At 48.8% G+C, this 20,219-nt stretch overlaps 1 protein-coding gene across 3 annotated transcripts in view; it reads left to right on the forward strand.

The window, feature by feature from the left end:
• Positions 1-20,219, forward strand: part of GABBR2 (gamma-aminobutyric acid type B receptor subunit 2) — a 331,389-nt gene that overhangs the window by 277,101 nt on the left and 34,069 nt on the right. For all 3 annotated transcript variants that reach the window (XR_006533299.2, XM_014859716.3, XM_070519133.1), the window contains exon 13: positions 1,112-1,234. Coding sequence is in view for 2 of the 3 variants with exons in the window: in XM_014859716.3 (XP_014715202.3) it covers positions 1,112-1,234 (123 nt within the window). In the remaining variant the exon portion in view is untranslated. The remainder of the gene's footprint in view (positions 1-1,111; positions 1,235-20,219) is intronic.

The raw sequence follows: 20,219 nt of genomic DNA on the forward strand, positions 1-20,219 counted from the left end.
TCGGTTTTGTTTATTTCCCTACAGTCTTCTCCAGAACTGCTTCAGTTCGTTGGCTTTTATTTGGCGCGTGTGTGGGGTGGGGGACGCATACACGTGCAATGAGAGATAGACAGGTCGGCTGTGGCGCTGGCAGTGTTTGTCCCCAGGCCAGTCCCTGCTAAAGGACGTAAAGCGAGGTGGGGATGCCACAGTGAGGTAAAGACACCCCAGGCTGCAGGGAGGGCTGCAGGTCACAGTTCTTTTTATATTCTTTCATCTCAACTCAGTCCATCACATTTTTAAGTACTACTGCCTGCCAGGCCCTGCTAGGCGCTGAGGGTGTGCAAATCAATCAAACAGCCTGCCCTTCCCGCCGGCTCCCCTGTTTGCCGAGGGGCAGACGCACATAAACTAAATGTAGCGTCTGGCTGGTGCTATAAATGTGTGAGGGCGTGGCCTCGGGGGAGGGGAGGAGCTTGGTTCAAACCTGGGCTTCATCTCTTCGTCCCTGTATTACATCGAGCCAGCTACTCAGCTTCTCAAAAGCCTCAGTTTCTTCATCTATAAAATGGGAATGATAGTAGTATCTGCCTTTAAGAGAGATGATGTTTGTAAACAGTCAACTAGAGGTAGGCACAGAGTAAGTGTGCACTAAGTGTGAGCTCTTCTCAATGTGGTTACTACTCCTGATAATTATGTGAACACAGTGCTATGGGAGTAATTAGTTCTGCTGTGGGAGTTAGAGAGGACTTCACGGAGGAGGTGACGATGGATCTGGGTCTTTAACCATTATTAGGAGTTTGCCTCGCAGGAAGAATGGGGTGTTTTAGACAAAAGTCCCAGCACCTACAAAGGCTTAGGGGGTGAAAATCGCAGGAGGGGCAGAGTCTAGGAGTCGTTAGACTTAAGTGAATACACACGGGTGTTTGGGGGTTGGTCAGGCCAAGCTTGCGAAAGGTCTTGAATGCCAAGCCGTGGAGCTCGGCTGGGTTTATCCCGTGGGTGATGGAGAGTCACAGGAGATGCTCAAACTGGGTGTGACAGGATTCAGTCACTCTTCTGACCCGGCCCCTCAGCTGCCATCTGGGAAGCCCTCTCTCACCGCTCCCTTCTGCTCCTGCCCTCTCTGCAGATCATCAAGGACCAGAAACTGCTGGTGATTGTCGGGGGCATGCTGCTGATTGACCTGTGCATCCTGATTTGCTGGCAGGCTGTGGACCCCCTGAGAAGGACGGTGGAGAGGTACAGCATGGAGGTAAGCTCCGGCATCAGCAGGAGGGAGCCTGCGGATGCTGCTCCCAGACACATGGGGACAGCGAGGCAGCTCGCCCCCCGCCTGCCCAAGGTGCGCTTCTGGAGAAGAAATCCAGGTGGTTCTGGGGAACTCATCATGGCTCCACATGGCTGACCTTCCCATCAGGAATGCCTCATTGTTCCGGTGTCCTTCCATTCGAGACACAGATTATCTCAAGAAAGCCAAATATAAGGTCTTCCCTCCAGGAAAGAAAGTGGTGGCAGAATTTGTCCAGGTATATTACTATGTGCAGAGTTAAGGGTACATGTTGGGCTGTTTAAGAGAATATTCTCCACACGTGGTCGAAGCCCCATTCATAGGATCCGTCCATCCAGGAATTACACTGCATTTTTCATCTCCTTTAAGTAAATTCCCTAAAGAGAGCTGCTGGGGAATAAATGTTCTGATGGCTCCTCCTAGTTACTGTGATTCTCAAAATGGTAAGTGTTGCTAAAATAAAGAAACTTACATAAAAGTACTGTTAACTATACATTTTAATAGTCTTGCATTCAGCCTTGCCCTTATCTCACACCGACCTTCCTGGGGGGCCCCAGCTTGGGGAGGCTGCGTCCCTGTAGAAGGGGTGGTTGGCTGACCTTCTCTTAGAACGACTGTGCATGCCCCTCTGCGAGCGCCAGGCTGAGCAGGGCTGCTGTGCGGTGGCTTTCCCGACGGCGTAGCACGTTCTGTGGAGAACCTGGGGTTTTCTGGGGTTTTCTCACTGCATTATTAGGGAAATCTTTTTGTGGAATTTAGTGTGAATTCTTAAAGTGGAAATGGTCATTTTATGTTTGGGGACAGAGGTTTTTATCCTTCTAGACCCGAGGTCACCTGGCCAGGAAGGTGCCTACCCTCATCTGTCTGGAGACGGACAGGGTTTGCTCAGCCCAGTCAGCAGGGACGCGGCCAGGGCAGGACAGAGACGGCCACGTCCGATGGCGGGGGTTCAGGAGAGGCTGCGAGCTGTGAGCCTTCGTTTCACTGCCTTAAGCGTGCGCCCTGGGAGGAAGAAGGAGGGACCCGACGCTGGCTGTGCCCATGGCCAAGGGGGCAGAAACCCAGCCGAGGTCACGCAGGCAGACAGGCTGTTTCCGGAGGGGAGGTGCCATCTGGTCACCGTTTATCTGCACGGTTGGTGATGGAGCAGTCCTGCCCGCCACTCCATCCCGGGATTCCCCACCCACCACCAGGATCTGGAAATCCAGACGGGATGTCCCCACAAGCAAGAGCTGTCCCTGGCTAACTGGGTCCCCAGGCTAGGGAGGGCCTGTGGTGGTGACAGTCACAAGCAGTACTGACAACAAGAGTAACCAGAGTGGTGGTGATGGTGGCTGGCGTGTTGCCTCCTCGAACCCTCACAGCAGCTCTGTGGCACCGTCCTAGTGATGAAGAAACAGAACCAGGGAGGTTATATGACTTACCCAAGGTTCCCTAGCAGGTTAGTGGCAACACCACCAACTACCCTCACCCACCGCCCTCCCCTGCCTTTCAACGCAGACAGAGCTTTGTGGTTTTTAGGGGCTTTCATAGACTTTTGGTCATTGGCCCCAGATCTGTGAAGTGGGTAGAGCAGAGAAGTGTTATCCTCTTCAGCAGATGACAACTGATATCAGAGTGCCGGACAGTGGAGGGCCCAGGATATCAGGGAGGGGAGGGAGCCGAGTCAGGCAGAGCTGGCGGGAAGACCGAGCTGGGGTAGGTGGACAACGACAGACTCAGCAGGCCGGCGTGAGGCCGAGAGCACAAGGGCAGCGCTGCCACCCCAAGACTGGAGACTCAAGGCTGAGCTGGGGCTGCGCACTCACTGGGGTCCCGCAGGCTCTGGTGGTGGCAGGGAGAGGCACAGGGCGGAGTCAGCCTGCGTCAGCAGACTCCAGAAATGAATTTGGGAAGCCTGTCCTCTTGGACCATTTAAAGGAGAGCAACCTCATGTGGTCCAGTCAGTGTAAGTGACAGTCGGTCGTCACCCATCCTGCCTGCCTTCCTTCCTCTCTGTAATAAGGACAGCTGTCCTCGATGGCTCTGCACCTGGAACCCTAGCCCATTCCAGGCTTTCCAGGGCAATGGTTCTCAAACAGAGGAGCCGTGGGGTGCCACGGAAATGACTCTCTGCATAAATGAGGACACTGAGTCTGGGAAAGAGGGTTCCACGGGGGCATCCAGGCGTTCCAGGGCAGGGCCTGGAGGAGAGCCAGCTGCCTGGCTCGCGGCCCAGACACCCTGTCTATTTTCCTCCAGGTATCTGCTGAGATTCCTCTCAACCTTTTCTGGCCGGCTGCTCTTTTTCTCCGCATATTTGAGGGCTGCCATGTCGTTCCGTTGCCATGGTAGCAGAATCCTTTGATTTGTCCACCAACAGCCTTCTCAGTTTATTGTCGTTTTCCCACCAAACAGCGCCAGGCTGTCAGTTGGTTTCTCTCAGACCCTCCTCTGTCAGACGCAGTGCGATGGTTGAACAGTGTGCCCCAAGGAGAAAGTGTCCTAAATTCTCCTTCAAGGGGCTGTTTCTTCCAGGACTCCCAGCCAGAGAGAGTCCACACATGGGGGACAGATGATCAAAGATCTTTGTGGTCTGTCCCCTCCTCCCCTCGCCCACTCGATGCCTGTGGTTGCTCTGGACACTCTGAACACCTCAGGAGTCGGGTCAGAGGCGTTGCTCTGTGTTACACTTTCAAGCCTTTGACCGTGCTCTCCTCCCTTCTGGAACCTTCTCTGACAAGTAAATGAATTTCAGTACCAGGCCCACCATGTTACCGCTATGGGAACATTCTCTGAGTTTCCTGGCTCCCCCAGATGTAAGTGCTTGCTCTTCCCCGGTCCCGCCGCCCGCATCCTGGTGCTCTTCCGTCAGGTCACTCAGCACACTGCTCTCTGCCAAGTGCATCCCGGCCACCCACCCCGCTGGGACGGGCCACGTCTGAGCCGTCTCCTGCACTGCCCAGCCCAGCACCCTGCACCCACCTTCCCTGGGGAGACAGAGGTGAGCACGGCAGCCAGGGCCCTTGATCTCATGGCACCCACAGGCTAGTGAGGGGGCAGACAGGAAACACACAGACAAATAAGCAGGATTCCTTTAGACAGCATAGATTCTGATGCAGTTAGAAGTAAATAAACAGGATGAAGGATAGCAGGAATGGAATAACAGGAAGGACTCGTGGAGGAGACTCTCCCAGCAAGAGTGTGTGCATGTGTCCAGGGAATGAAAATCTGATTCTGGAGGGCTGTGGAGGAGCCAGCGCAGCTCCACAGCCCTCTGCATTTTTATGCAATAAATATTTATGTAGCACTTGTCATGTGCCAGGTACTGTTCTAAATGTGTGATGTATATCATTTTTTTAAAAATTTTATACATAATTAATACACTTTATTTCTTAGAGCAGTTTTAGGTTTACAGAAGAATTTAACAGAAAGTATAGAGTTCCCGTATACTCCCCACGGTATACCCCACTGTTTCCTCTATTATTAACATCTTGCACTGCGTCGTGTATTGGATGAACCGATGTTGATTCATTGTTATTCACTCAAGTCCATAGTTGACATTAGGGTTCACTCTTTGTGTTGTACATTCTGTAGGTTTTGCCTAACGCATAAAGTTGTGTACCCACATTGCAGTGTCATACAGAGCAGTTTCACTGTCCTAAATATCCTCTATGCTTCATCAATTCCTGGCAACCCTTGATGTTTTTACTGTCCACATAGTTTTGCTTTTTCCAAAATGTCACATGGTTAGAGTCATACAGTACGTAGCCTTTTTAGACTGACTTCTTTCTCTTAGCAATATGCATTTAAGATTCCTCCGTGTCTTTTCATGGCTCAATAACTCATTTCCTTTTATCACTGAAAAATAGTCCATTGTATGGATGTACTACAGTTCTTATCTATTCCTCCATTGAAGGACACCTTGGTTGCTTCCAAGTTTTGGCAATTATGAATAAAGCTACTATAGCATTTTTGTGTAGGTTTTTGTGTGGACATAAGTTTCCAACTTATTTGTGTAAATAACTAGAAGCACAATTGCTGGATTATACGCTAAGACTATGTTTAGCTATGTAAGGAACCGCCAAACTGTCTTCCAAAGTAGCTGCACCATTTCACGTTCCCATCGGCAATGAATGGGAGTTCCTGATGCTCCACATCCTTGTCAACATTTGGTGGTGTCAGTGTTTTGGATTTTAGCCATTCAGATAAGTGTGTAGTGGTATCTCGTTTTAATTTACAATTCCCTAATGACATATGATGTGGAGCATCTTTTCAGAGACTTATTTGCCATCTCTGTATCTTCCTTGGTGATGTATCCGTTCAGATCTTTGCCTACTTCTTAAATACATTGTTTGTCTTCTTATTGTTGAGTTTTAAGAGTCCTTTCTATACTTTGGATGCAAGTCCTTTTTCAGATATGTGTTTTGCAAATCTTTTCTCTCAATCTGTTTCTTGTCTTTCCATTCTCTTAACGTTACGTTGTCTTTTGCAGAGCAGAATTTTTTTATTTTAGTGATGTCCAATGTGTCTATTTTTTCTTTCATGGATCATGCTTTCGGTGTTGTATCTAAAAAATCATTGCCAAACTCAAGGTCACCTAGATTTTTCTCCTGTGGCCTTCTAGAAGTTTTACAGCTTTGCATTTTACATTTAGGTCTGTGATCCATTTTGAGTTAATTACTGTGACAGGTTTAAGGTCGTATCTAGATTCCTTTTTTCGTGTGAATGTCTAGTTGTTCCAGCATCATTTGTTGAAAACACTATCCTTTCCCCATTGTGTTGCTTATATGTCTTTGTCGTAGCTCAGCTGACTACATTGTGTGGGTCTGTTTCTAGACTCTCTATCCTGTTCCGTCTCTTTGTCTGTCCTTTCACTAATATGACACTGTCTTCATTACTTCAGTTTTATAGTAAGTCTTGAAGTCAAATAGGTCAATTCTTTGACTTTGTTTTTCTTCAATATTGTCTGGGCTATTCTAACTCTTTTCCCTCTCCATAGAAACTTTAGAATCAGTTTGTCAATATCCACAAAGTAACTTTCGGGCATTTTGATTGGGATTGCATTGAACCTACGTACCGAGTTGGAAAGAACTGAAATCTTAACAATATTGAGTCTTCCTATCCATGAACATGAAATATCTCCATTTATTTAGATTTTCTTTGATTTCATTTATCAGGGTTTTGTAGATTTCCTCATATAGACCTTGTACATATTTTGTTAGATTTATACCAAAGTATTTTATTTTGTTTTTGGTGCTAATGTAAACGGTGTTGTGTTTTTAATTTCAAATTCCAGCTGCTCATTTCTTGGATATAGGAAAGCAATTGACTTTTGTATATTAACCTAGTATCCTGCAACATTGCTTTAATTGCTTATTAGCTCCCAGAGTTATTTTGTTAATTCTTTGGGACTTTCTACATAGACAATTGTGTCATCTGCAAACGATTTTCTTTCTTCCTTCTCAATCTGTATACCTTTTATTCCCTTTCTCATCTTATTTTTGTATTAGCTGGGACTTCCTGCATGGTGTGGAAGAGGTGTGGCGTGAGGGGACATCTTTGCCTTGTTCCACATCTTAGAGGGAAAGCCTCTAGTTTCCCACCATTAAGCATGATGTCAGTATATCATTTTTTTTCTTAAAGAGCTAAAAAAAAATATGAAGTAGTTTTGCTGGCCAAAGCTGAGAGTGCCTTTGGGGAGGTGATAGGAAGGGTGAATGATGACGCAGATAGAGCCTGTGTTGTTAGGGACCTTGTGTGCTAAGCAGAGGAGTTTAAACTTCAAAATTAAAGATGTTTAATCAGGGGAGTGACCTGAGCAGATTTGCCCTGGCTGCGGGTGAGAACAGATGGAAGGGCGAAGCCAGAGGCCCAGAGACGGCTTCTGCAGTGATCCTCACAGGAGCTCATAGGACCTGAGGCAGGGGAGTTGAAGTGGGAACAGAGGGAAGTGGGTGGATCTGAGAGCTATTAAGGGAGCAGAGATGACAGTACTTGGTGACTGACTGACTTCAAGAGCTGGGGACAGGGAGGCAGCAAGGGCAAAGCCCAGAGTTCTGACTGAGTGGTAGACGGCAGACCTCTTCCCTGAGGCGGGGTGCAGAATGAGAGGCGGGTTTGGGAGGGAATGTGAGAGGCTTGTTTCGGGGCAGAGGGTCTTGGAAGATTGGACGCAGGATCCTGGAGCACAAGAGAGCAGGTTGTCCAGTAGATAGAGGCCATTAGTACATGGAGGATGGGAGCCGTGGGAATGAGTGTAGTCACCTAGAGAGCGGGTACAGTAAGAAGTGAAGATGTCCCAACCGGAGCGTGAGGAGCCACTAAGCATTGATGCGAGCAGGAAGAGAACCGGGGAAGGGGACTTTGAAGTGGTGGTCAGAAAGGTAGAGGGTAGCCAGGAGAGAGAGCCATCTATGGGCGGGGCGTGGGGGAGAGAGCCGTCCGTGGGCGGGATCGTAGGGGAGAGAGCTGTCCATGCACAGGGGGAATTTGAAAAGGAGGGAAAGGTCTCCAGAGACAAATGCCCCAGACCCAGGTGAGGACTGACAGGTGCCCCCTGACTGGGCCCTGTGCCCAGTGCTCCCTCATTGCCTCTCAGCCCTTCCTTCCTCTGCTTTCCAGTGTCTGACGGCAAGACTGGTTGTTTCTGCACTTCAGATATAGCAGGTGTGGGTAAATCTGCTAAGTATATTAAAAAAGATTTTTAAATATGATTTGTATTCTTGGAAAAAAGAGAAAAAGCTCTCGTGTTTTGAATACCTACTCTACTAGTGGTAATGGGGAGTAGATAGGGGTTGGACACAAGGGTCTGAAGTTCAAGGAGAGGTGGAGATGGGAACGTGATGTGGTCAACATATAGATGACAATGAAAGCCTTGGATAGTAAGATGGCAGGAGGCATGTAGATGAAGAAGAGGAAGAAGCCAAGGACAGACCCTCAATCACTCCAATGTCTGCAGATCGAGGAGGTAGGAAGGACACAGCAAAGGAGACTTGGAAGGAGAAGCCAGTGATAGGAAGAAGATGAGATGAGTTTGGTGTCCAGGAAACCCAAATGAAGAAAGTGCTTCAAGGAGGAAGTTTTGATGAAGTGTGTCAAACGCTGCTTTTAGATCAAGGAAGATGAAAACCAAGAATTGACACTGTATGTGTGTGTGTGTGTGCAGACACACGCACCCATATGGGACTTTTTTTTTCTTTTAAGGAAAATAATTTGAGATAATTTCCCCAGAAGTGAAAGCAGTGCATACACGGATGATGTGAAGACAGCCTGTGAATTTAGGTGGAAGGTGGTTTTTTTTTTTTTCCCCAAGCTTTCCTTGTCTACCAGGTCACCATCTGCACCTCCTTGACCATTCTGAAATGGCTTTGAGGCAAAGAGAAAATGGCGGACAGCACGAAAGGTGACTGAACGTTGAACACCCAGGAGAGCCACAGGGCAGCCACCAAGACAGCATCCTGAGGCCGCCGGCACTCCCTGAGGCCATCCCCCGGCTGCCTCCTGGCAGGCTGCAACAAGAGATGGAATCAGGAGCAGTCCAGTCACCCACGCGAGCCATGCGTGTGGCGTTCCCTTACGGAAATGGCGGGAGGCTGCCTCCACGGGCTGCGACGCAGCTACCCCAGGAATTCCCTGCAGTCTGGGGTCCAGGGCTCTCTGGCCATTTGGGCAATAACCAAGTTAAAGGCAGTCTGGGACCGAGGGGTATTCAGACCTCCTCCACGTTCCATGCTTTCACTGTCCGTTTTTTCGGAAGCAAATGGAGGATTTGGAAGTTATGGTCTACACTTGGCTTTGAAAGTGGTGGCTTATTCCAGTTATGTTTCTATGGAAACATATTGGAAGAGGCACATACGTAGAGTTTTAAATAATTTTAACTCTTATCTTCTACCTCCCTCTACAGTTGCTTTGAAAAAAAAAATCCAGTCCTAAAGCAGGCACTTTCCGGAAACATCTGGTATCTTCACAAAGCTTGTCCAAGCCCCACATCACACTATTCATCTTGAAATAAAGAGCTGTCGGGATGGCCGGGGTGAGAGGGGTGCTAAGGATCAGGGTCCATGCTGCTCTGTGGACTACCCCTCGGTGGCCTAGTGGTTCAGAACTTTGACGCTAAGGGTCACATTCCAAGTGATGGGTCATCAGAGCCGAAGCCCGAGCCCTGGGAAGTGGGACAGGTCTTTGTCATCAGTAGTCATGCATGGGGTCCTGGGTGGCTGGGCTGAAGCCCCAGCCCGATGCAGACCACGGCCTGGGAAGGGTGATGGGACTCAGTCAGCACCTATGGCTGAGGGCCACCCCAGTTAGCCCAGCTGACTCCTCCCAGGAGAAGGCTGCACCAGCTAAAGTTCTGACCCTGTCATCCTCCTGTTTAACATCCTCCCCACTGGCAACAGGACAAAGGCCACACTCCTTAGCGTGATTCAGGAGACTCCAGCGATCTGGCCTCTGCCTCCCCAGCCTCGTCTCTCAGCTCCCTTCCTCACTCCTTGTGCTCAGCAACCCTGAGCTATTGGCCCTTCTCCAGAGCATCACTCTCTCTCCCTCCACGCCTTCGTATGTGCTGTCCCCTCTACCTAGAATGCCCTCCTTCCCCCCCCAATATGCCGTCTTCCCATAAAACATTCCTGCTGGACCTTCAGGAGACGGCTCAGCAGCGTCTCCTGCAGGAGCCTATGGACCATCCTGTGGATTCCTCTGCCTGGGCCCCACCACACCCTTTTTACCCCTCATTCTGGTCACAACACTGGTAATTGTCTGTCTGCGCACCTGCCCCCCTAGTCCATGACCTCCTTCGAAGCCAAGGCCATCTGTGTGTCCCCAGCACCCACTGGCAGGGCCTGGCTCAGAGTCAGTGCTCGGTAAATATTTGTTGAATAAATTGTCCCCTCCACCTGGAACTCTCCCCACACCTCCATATGTCCAAATTCAACCCATCTGTCTGGGCCCATTAAGGCGGCTTCTCCAAGAAATGTCTTTGCTGAGTTGCAATTTAATTTAATATTATACCCTCACCTTTTATCAAGGGCCCACTTATGGGGCTAAAGCTGCCAATTGAAGAATGATTCAGCATCTTCTATAAAGGACCCTTGTTCGGTTTGTGACTTAGTGCCCCTGAGATAAAGATCCACAAGATAGCTCCTCACGGAATTCAGCTCCAGGAAATGGGCTGTGCTCTCCCTGTGAACTTGTCTCTGCTTCCTTCCTTCAGTCAGGCAATCGTAACTGAATAAGCCACCCTGTTTTCTTTGTAACCTTGGCTGCCAGAAAGTAGGAGCAAATCCAACGCTGCACAATAATCACCTTATCTCAGGTTCCTGCAGGGTTATCTCACCTTCCGATCACTTGTCCTTATTTTTAACTGTCTGGTGGTGTTTGGGCTTTCATTGTGTGCTGCCCCAGGCCCTTTGGGAGAGGAGGCAAGATGTAAATTCCAGATTAAGTTATGAAAATGAGAACGCCAGGTGAGATTTAACTGGAATGAGATGCCAGAGAGACTGTGTAAGGATGTCCACAGACGTGTGCCTTCTGTCGCTCAGCCCCGGCCACAGTGGGCATGGTGGGCCCGGTGTGTGGACAAGGGGCTCTGCTGGCCACAGCACTTTTCCGGAACATCTCGTGTCAGAAGGCATCTTAGACATGTGAGAGATTGCAGGTTAATTCATCTTCCTTGTTGGCTTTCCTTGTGCCTGCGGGAAGCACGCGGACTCCAGGGGGCCCTCAGGACACAAAGCAAAAGACACAGAGTCAACCCCAGCATGGGGAACAGCCCTGAGGCAGGAACTCCCCCGTCCCCACCTTCCAGCCACTCTCCAGGGGGTGCGCTGTTTACTAGAAACTCAAGTGCCGTGGAGCAGAACGGCTGGAAAACTTGCGTCTTCTGAGCACTATATGTCTTGGTATGGCCTTTCCAGTTCTGGAGCAAAGGTAGTCTTTAAATTTTGATGCTTTTTCCACGCATCCATGTCAGCAGAAACACAAGCTGTGGCACCCGTGGAGAACTTCCCTCTTGTTTGTGGGGGAATTTCAACCAACCCACGTCTTTGTAAATGGCGTGTCATTGGGCACTCCGTCAGCACTTGTGGGGGTTCTGGTGCGTGCTGGGCTCGGGCTCCCTTAAGGCTGCACAGCCTGATGGGCGAGAGTAGACACACACAGAGAAACACACACACAGGGGTTTGTCACCAACGGCATCTTCTCCCTGACGCGTGCCTTCAGACTCTTGGTCTTAAGTCTGGGTCACTGTGCTGAGATCCTGGCCTCACTTTTGTAAAGTATGAGCTAGACTGAGTTTGGATTTCATGTCCCCCAGATGGTGACAATGTGAGAGAGAATCTGTATTAGTCAGAGTGCGGAAGATCTTGCTGTGGTCACAACAATAAAGAAGAACGATTCAGGGGGTTAAAACAATAAAGGTTCCTTGCTCATCATAGCACGTCTCCATCGGGGGTCACGTCGGGTGTGAAGTGGTATCTCACTGTGGTTTTGGTGAGAATTGCTATCAAATCACTCCTGATGTTGAGCATTTTTTCATGTACTTATTGGCCATTCATATGTCTTCTTTGGAAAAATGTCTGTTCCAGTCCCTGCCCCATTTTTAATTGAATTATTTATCTTTCTGTTGTTGAGTTGTAAAAGTTCTTTATATATTCTGGATACTAGACCATTGTCAGATATCTGATTTGCAAATATTTTCTCCCATTCTGTGAGTTGTCTTTTCACTTTCTCCATAGTGTCCTGTGACCGACAAAAAATTTTAATCTTGATGAAGTCCAATTTATCTATTTTTTCTTTGGTTTAGATATCAGAGCTAAGAAACCATTGCCTGACGCAAGGTTATGAAGATTTATTATAGTTGTGTGTTCTTCTGCAAGTTTTATAGCATTAGCTCATATATTTAGATGTTTGATCTATTTTAGTTAATTTTTACATATGGTGTGAGATAGTGGTGCAGATGAATTCTTTTCCATGTGGCTATCTAGTTGTCCCAGCGCCATTTGTGGAAGAGAATATTCTTTCCCCACTGAAAAATCTTCTAACCCCTATTGAAAGTGAATTGACCATTGATATATGGTTTATTTCTGGATTCTCAATTCTGTTCCATCAATCTTTATGGAACACTGTCTATCCTTATGCCAACACCACACTGTCTTGGTTATTGTAGCTTATGGTAAGTTTTGAAATTGGGAATTATGAGTCCTCCAATTTTGTTCTTCTTTTTCAAGACTGTTTTGACCATTCAGGGTCCCTTGAGATTCCATATGAATTAAAGGATCAGTTTTTCTACGTCTGCAAAAAAGGCCGTTGAAATTTTCCCAGGCTTGCATTGAATATGTAGGTCAGATTGCCGTGTTAACCACCACCAAGGCTTACGTGGCCTCCAACAGCCTGTCTCTCCTCGCCTGTCGCTCCATCACATCCTTTATCCCTCACTCCCTCATCTGTCTTCTGACTTCCTCCACTCGAATGCAAGCTCCATGATATAGGGCCCTTGCCCATCTAGCTCAGTGCTGTATCCCCACAGCCTAGCACAGGGCCAAGCAGGCACACAGTAGGTGCTCAATGCATGTTGAGTAAATGGACAAGTGAAAGATAAGCAAAGGAAAGTATGCGTGAACGAACGAACGAATGAATGGATGGATGGATAGACAAGCTTCCCCAGCATGGCTCTTTCCAGCGTTGACGACCACCTCCGACCAGGTGCTGCAGTGGCTCAGCAGCTGGCGTGAATTATTGGGTGAATATTTTGATGCCAAACAGAAAATTCAATAACATTTTAAAGGTGGAGAGGAAAATTTTTAAGTGATTTTAAACATAGGCTAGATTTGTGGTTTTCAATCCTGGCTGCATTACCCAGAAGAGATCTTTCTTAAAATACCTCTGCTCTGGTCGCACTCCCCAGAAATTCTGATTCAGTTGGTTTGGAAAGGGTCCTGGGCATTGGGATTTTTTTTAAAGATGCCATGGATTCCAGTATGCAGGCGGGGTTGAAACTTTCTGGACCAGACCCTCGCCAATCTCCAGGAAGGGCCCAGCACTGCACTCTGGATGCCAGAGTTAGAAACAGACTCAGGACAAGAAACTTAAGGCTCAGAGGTAAGAGAAGAAAAGCCAGAATCCAGGAGACCTGAAGCCCAGAGGGTCCCTACCAACCCCCAGCCGACCCCCACTGGAGAACGTGGTGACGCCAGAGGCAATACAGCCTCAGAGAGAGGGCTGCCCGGGAAGGTCCGCGAGTGTGGACCCCACAGGGCTGAATGAGCCTGTCCAGCCTCATGGTTTTCTGAAAATCCTTAGTCATCATCTGAACAACTGTTTCCCCGGTGCAGAGAGAATAAGGGAGAGGAGAGAAGGAAAAGCTATGAGATTTCTATTTCTGCAGCATTTTCACTGCCGCTGAGAGGCAGAGGGTGAGCCAATTCCAGACCAAAACTTTAGGCAGCTTAAAAAAACACATACCTTGCAGTTGCAGGAGGCCACCAACCAGACACCAACAGGACAGCGAGGGGCAGGGGACCCACGGCGTCCAGCACCTCACACCCACAGGGGCTCTGAAATGGAACCGTCGGCCGCTTGGTGGGCTGTTCATTATCTTCTGCCGTTGTTTGGCTTGGGGTTTCTCCCTAAAGTGACAGTGGATTAAACTTCAAATACTGAGTCCTTTTGACCTTGACATAGGATAGAACACTTAACATGACCCAGAGATGCTCAGTTCAGAGGGCACTGACACAACCTGGGGGCTCCCCCTAAGAGCTCAGGAGACTGCCGCCTCATCTCTGGGCCTGCCCAGTTCTCAGGGCCCTGCCCACCCACTCCCCTGCCCGCCTCTGCACTGGGGCCCTAGCTGCAGGTCTGTCCCACTCAGGTACAGGCACTCAACAGTTGGCAAACACATACTATAAAAACAACAGTGCCTCACATTCTGCAGCACGGCAGAGTTCACAAAGCACCTGACACCCCCATTTCAGAGATGAGGAAACTGAGGCTGGACAGGTGAACTGAGCAGCCTGAGACGACCTCGCTGCACAGTGAACTGTACCCCCTGGGCCGTGTGGTATTAGATGACTCGGGACCTCTTCCGCTGGGATCGGTCTGTTGGTCCGTGGGCCTATTCATATACTTCCTGCTTCTTTTTGCATCAGTCCTGTGTTTGACTTGGTTTTGTTTTAAAGAAACATTTTCTTCATTGACGTGGTCAGAGTTATTAGCATCTATGCGCATAGTGTTCTCTTGTAAGTGTTTAAATCTCTTCCACATCTGTGATTATCTGCTTGATGTTTCCTAAGAGTGAGGCACTGTGTGCAGATGTTCAAACCCAGCACATTCAGATCCGAGGGCGCTGTCTCCCTCTCCAGCCTCATCCTCAGTAGCAGGGCCGTTCAGCCTTCATCCAGGATTCCCAACTGAGCTGTGTTGTCTTGGTAATAACAATAGCAGAAATAACAGAGCACCAGCTTTTGTTGAGTCTGTACTGTATGCTGGGCACTGTTCCAAGTGCTTTATTTTATCAGCTCATTTAATCCCCACAACAGCCTCATGCAGTAGTTACCAATATTATCCCCAGTCTACAGATGAAGAAATTGAGGCACAGAGGGGTTAAGTAACATGCCCATAGTCACACAGCAGGTAAGGATGTAGCACGTAGCCCACAGTGGCTAAGCAAATGGACTCTGGAGTTCAGCTTAACTTCAAATCCCAGCTCAGCCACTGACTGCGTGAAGTTAGGCAAGTGTGGTGGGTGAACTGTGACCCCCAAAAAGATATGTCAACATCCTCACCCCCCAGAACCTGTGGATGTAACCTTATTTAGAGAAAGGGTCTTTACAGATGCAACTAAGTTAACAGTCTTAAAATGAAATCATCCTGGATTACCAGGATTGGCCCTAAATCCAGTGACAAAGGTCCTTATAAGAAACAGAAGAGGAGAAGACACAGACACAGAGGAGAAGGCCATGTGAAGATGGAGGCGGAAGCTGGAGTGATGCAGCCGCCAGCCAGGGAAGGCCTGAGCCACCGGAAGCTGGCAGAGGCACGGAGCCTTCAGAGGAAGCACAGCCCTGCGATGCCTTGACTTCAGACCTCTGGCTTCCAGAACTGTGCGAGAATAAATAGCTATTGCTGTAAGCCACCCATTTGTGGAAATCTGTTCCGGCACCCCCAGGAAACTAACCCAGTGAGCGTCAGTTTCTGAGGGCCACAGTTTCTCCCTCCACAATACGGGTCTAGATATCAGTAACACCCAGCTCACAGGCTCTGGGAGGATTTGCAGGGACAGTGTCTGTAGAGGACTTGCCCTGTACCCAGCACATTGAGTGCGCTCGGTAAAGCTTAGCTATTATATGGGGTGTTCCTTATTATCTGGACCTTGGCCGCCCCATCCCTGAGCCCTCTGAGAGCTAGTCTTCGTCTTGCCATTTTCCCGTTCTGACTCCTTGTCCCTGGGCCGCCTGAGCCCAGCCCAGCATGTTCCTGGCTCAGGAATCTCAGAGGAACAGAATCTGACTCCCAGACGCAGGCCGCAGAGCCCGCTCCTCGGAGCCATTATCACCAAAGCTGCCAGAGCGAGACCATGCACATCCACGCGTGGCGTTTTAATATTTCATCCAAGAAGTCATTTTCTTACATGAGTCAGACAGGGAAGGCTTGGAGAATTAAATCGAGAAAGGTAACTCCGGGCCGGAGTGATTTCTGCCAAAGGGTGTGGAGGATTTTCCTGCGTCCGCTCAGCTCTTTCTTTCTTATCTGCGTCTTACAGCAGACGGGAAGCCAGCTGACAAGAGATTGCATGTTCACACAAATTATGAAAAATATATGGCAGTCTCCTGGAAATGCATTCACATGCCAAGGAAATGGAATGCCTTCACCAACCCAGGCTGCTGCCCTGTGGAGTCTGGGAGAAGATGGGGCAGCTGTAAACACCATGCTCCAAGGTTTTGATCCATACTTTACCACCTCCTAGCTGTGTGACTTTGAGTCACCCTCTCTGAGCCTCAGTACCCATTAGGAGAAATCCATTCCTCCCTCCCAGGTTTACCGTGAGCATTAACTAGCGCCGAGCCTGACACCTAGGAGTTCAATCAGCGTGACTTCCGACTCAGAACTCCTGACTCCAGAAGGAAATTAACATCCCTGGCCTGCCAGCCTCCAGCCCGGCCTTGAGGGACAAGGCGCGGGGTAGATGTACTCCGTCACTGCACGTCCGCCAGCGTCCACGCACGGAATCCTCGCAGTCACCCTGAGCAGACTCCTGCTCCAGTTCTGCAGTGGGCACCTGGCGGTGCACGGAGTCAAGTGATGGGCTCTGGACCACGCGGGTAGCAAGCGGGGCGCAGAGACGTGAGGCCAGGCCCTCTACTCCCCGAGGCCGCGCTGCTGCCGTGCTCCGCCGACTCCCAAATGAGCTAATCGATGGGAAATTGCTTCATAAGTAGCAGGGCTCTGCCCGGCGTGCGGCCTCTTACTGTTATTATCTCGAGCCCCTGTCCATGACCGGGCGTCCTCCCCGCCTTTTCGTCCCATTCATTCTCCTCGCTTCCCCTCCAGGCATAAGCCAGCTGGATCAGCCGCTTCGGCTCATCTCGAGGCAGCCTCTGAACACAGCGCGGGTGGTGGAAGCAGGTCCACGCGTGCACACGCCCCCTCCGCGCCCACGCCCTTTCGGGGTCCACAGCTGCTGCCCCTCGCGCGCTCTCGCGCCGACATCCAGCAGGCCCTAGGCGCAGCCCACGCTCGTCGCGGAGAGGCCCTCGGAAGCAGAGACGTGTGCCGTCCGTTCACTCACCAAACCCGCGTTTGCTGGGCACCCACTGGGCGCCAGGGGCCGAGGCCGCGGTGCGTCGGGCGCATCCTCTGCTCCCAGGACTGTCCCGGCTCAGGGGCAGAGGTGGTCGTTGACAGTGTCAGGGCAGGGGGAAAGTGCTGGAGGAGCGCAGCCCCCAGCCCTGGGAGCTCACAGAGGAGAGGCCAGCCATTCTGCCTCGGGAAATGTTTCACCCAAAAAAAAAAAAGGAGAGTAGGAAGTTTTTTCCCCCAAGTCTTGAAAGAAGAAGTAGGATTTGGATAATAAAAGAAAACAGGAGCTGTGTAAATGGTCTGGCAGTTCCTCGAAAAAGTTAAGTAGTGTTCCCATATGACCCAGCAATTCCACTCCCAGGTGTACACTGAAGAGAACGAACGTATGTCCACAGTTGCTCATGGTAGCATTATTCATAATAGCAAAAACTGGAAACAACCCAAACGTCCATCACCTGATGAAAGGATAGACAAAATGTGGTGTATCCAGATGTGGAGTAGTACTCAGCCATAAAGAGGGATGAAGTTCTAAAACACCCTATGACATGAATGAGCCTTGAAAACATTATGCCCAGTGAAAGAAGCCAGACGCTAAAGGCCACATCTTGTATGATCCCATTTATATGAAATGTCCAGAATATACAGAAATCCATAGAGACAGGAAGTAGATTAAGGGCTGGGGGAGGGGTATGGAGAGTGACTGCTAACAGCTATGGGATTTCATTTTGGAGTGATGAAAATGTTCTGGAATTAGATAGTAGTCATGGTTAGACATTATAAATATAGTAAAAATCACTGATTGTACACTTGAAAATGGTTAAAAAGATTAATTTTATTATCTGATTCTTATCTCAATTTTTTAAAAAAGACAGGAAAAGTTGTACAGGAGACACTCCAGGTGAAGGGCATTCCAAAGCAAGGGTAGGAAGGTGGGGAAAGGCTCTTGGGGAAGAGCAAGGGTCCAGTGTAACTGGAGCATGATGCATGGAGTTTTTTTGCTGTTGCTTCACAGGTTTAGAAGACTAAATGATTGTCAGCCCTAATCCCTACAGTATCCATTAGGATGTTTTTGGTTGCAAGTAACTCAAATTGGAGTATACGGTAGAGGAAACATATTGGCATCCTGAAAAGGTCCACAGGTAATGTGGACTTTAGGCACAGTTTGATCAGGGGTTAGTTCCACTTCTCTATAATTCTTTTATCTCTGCCCTCCTCCATGTATGAAATATGTCATCACACTAGCTTCCCACATGTTATGGAGGTATGAAAAGAAAGATGCGTTTCAACTAGAAAGAACTTGGAAGGTTTCTTGGACAACAGAGAATTTTAGCCAAGCTTTAAATGATGGTCAAAACCTCAAGGAGGCGCTGGCATTCCAGGTAGATGAAAATCCACAGGCAGGAAAGTGTAGGGTACGTCTGGAGAAGACTTCAAGAGTCAGTTGGATCTGGCTGCTTGTAGGTAGAAAGTAGGCGCAGGGCTGGGGGCGGGTTGGACTCTAACCTGGAGGCAATGGGGAGCCGTGAAAGGAATTTCCGCCGTGGAACAGCACGATGAGCTCTTTATAAAATGTCACGCTGGTTATCAGATAATATTATGGAGTTATTGTCACTTTTCTTAGGTGTGATGATATTGTAGTTATGTAGGACAAGACAGTCATTTGTGCTAAAGTGTCGTGGAGTCTGAAATTGACTTTCAAAGGGTTTGAGGGGGAGTGTTTTTGTGTGTGGAGAGAGAGGGAGAGAGAGAGCGAGAGAGAGAGCCGACATGGCAAAACACTAACAACTGTTGGCTCCTGGAGGAGAGGGCACATGTGTTCATTGTACTATTCAGCTTTTCTGTACGTTTGAAAAAAATGTTTTCATAAAAATTTGAGAGCCTTCCTTCAGGCCAGGCACTGGTCTAAGGCTATAGACAGGTCCGTCCATTAACCCTCAATCCTATGAGGCCGGCGCTATGTTTAGGCCCATTTTACAGATGGCAACAATGAGGTTAAATAGCTGCTGCAAGGTCCTACCATGTGTAGGTGGAGAGTTGGGACTAGAGCCCAGCAGTCTGGCCCCAGGGCTAGCATTTAACCACTCTGCCACCAACCATGAAAACCCGGTGAGGGTCTCCCGTCCTAGAGTCACGCACTTCCCGTGATCTCAGTGCCCGCTGGCTCACTGATGATCTGTTTATTCTGCCAGGGAAAGGGCCAACAGCAAATTCTGGCCCCCGCCTCATAAGTATTTTTGCAGTAAGTCAAGGCCTATTTATTACTCATGAAGTATTTTGGGGGTCCATGATAAAAAAAGAAATGCAAAACTTAATTTCGCTTCCCCGCTACACTGCTCGTTCTCTTTTAATAACTGTCTCTTAACAGCCTCCTGGCAGCTTTGGCGTAGCCTGTGCATGTTAATTACTTTATTAATTACGCCGATATCTTTGGTTCTGCCCAGCCTATCTTGGTGCCTTTTGTTTCCAGCATGCACCCATTTTGCCTTGCTCATTGGCATACGCCGGCCCAGTTCCCGTTTCTAAAAGGGATTCTTTGGGCCTCGGTAAACACATGCTTTCAATTAGTCGTGCAATCATCACTCCCATTTTCATCTCAGCCGCGTCACTAATAGAGTGTTTTTAACGTTTTCCCAAATAGAGGCTGTATCATGCTAAGTTTCTGGCATTGTTGCTCAGCCCTTGTTTTCTCTCCAGGTCATGGCTCAGAGACCCCCACAACCTAGCACTGAGGGGTAGGATAAGCAGGAAGAGGTCTGGGGGACGAGGTGGTTTGAACCCTGGGGTAGACGGAGACAGGGATTTGTGGCATGAGACTGGATGGTGACCTGGGACCAGATCCCGGGAGGCCTTGAATGTTAAGCTGAGAAGTTCAGACTTTATCCTAAAAGCCAATATCCTCCCAAAGTATATGGCATAGAATACTTATCCCATTAGGCGTCCGGAATAAAGGGAATGGGGAGATTTCATGGTAGAAATTTTAAGAAATCCTAGAAACTAGTTTTCTGCCTCTTGGAAGTATGCAGTGGGCTTTTTTTAGCATATTGAAGGCTCTGAAAAGTCCTGCAGCATACATTTTTTAACTAAATTTTTTTATTTCTGTTTTTAATAATAAAAACCATTTTAATTGGCATTTCCAAAATGTCTTTGGCTGTGGAAGCCTGTTTTCATAGAACAT

The sequence above is a fragment of the Equus asinus genome, chromosome 10, assembly GCF_041296235.1.
Source record: "Equus asinus isolate D_3611 breed Donkey chromosome 10, EquAss-T2T_v2, whole genome shotgun sequence".
NCBI classification, from domain to species: Eukaryota; Metazoa; Chordata; class Mammalia; order Perissodactyla; family Equidae; genus Equus; species Equus asinus.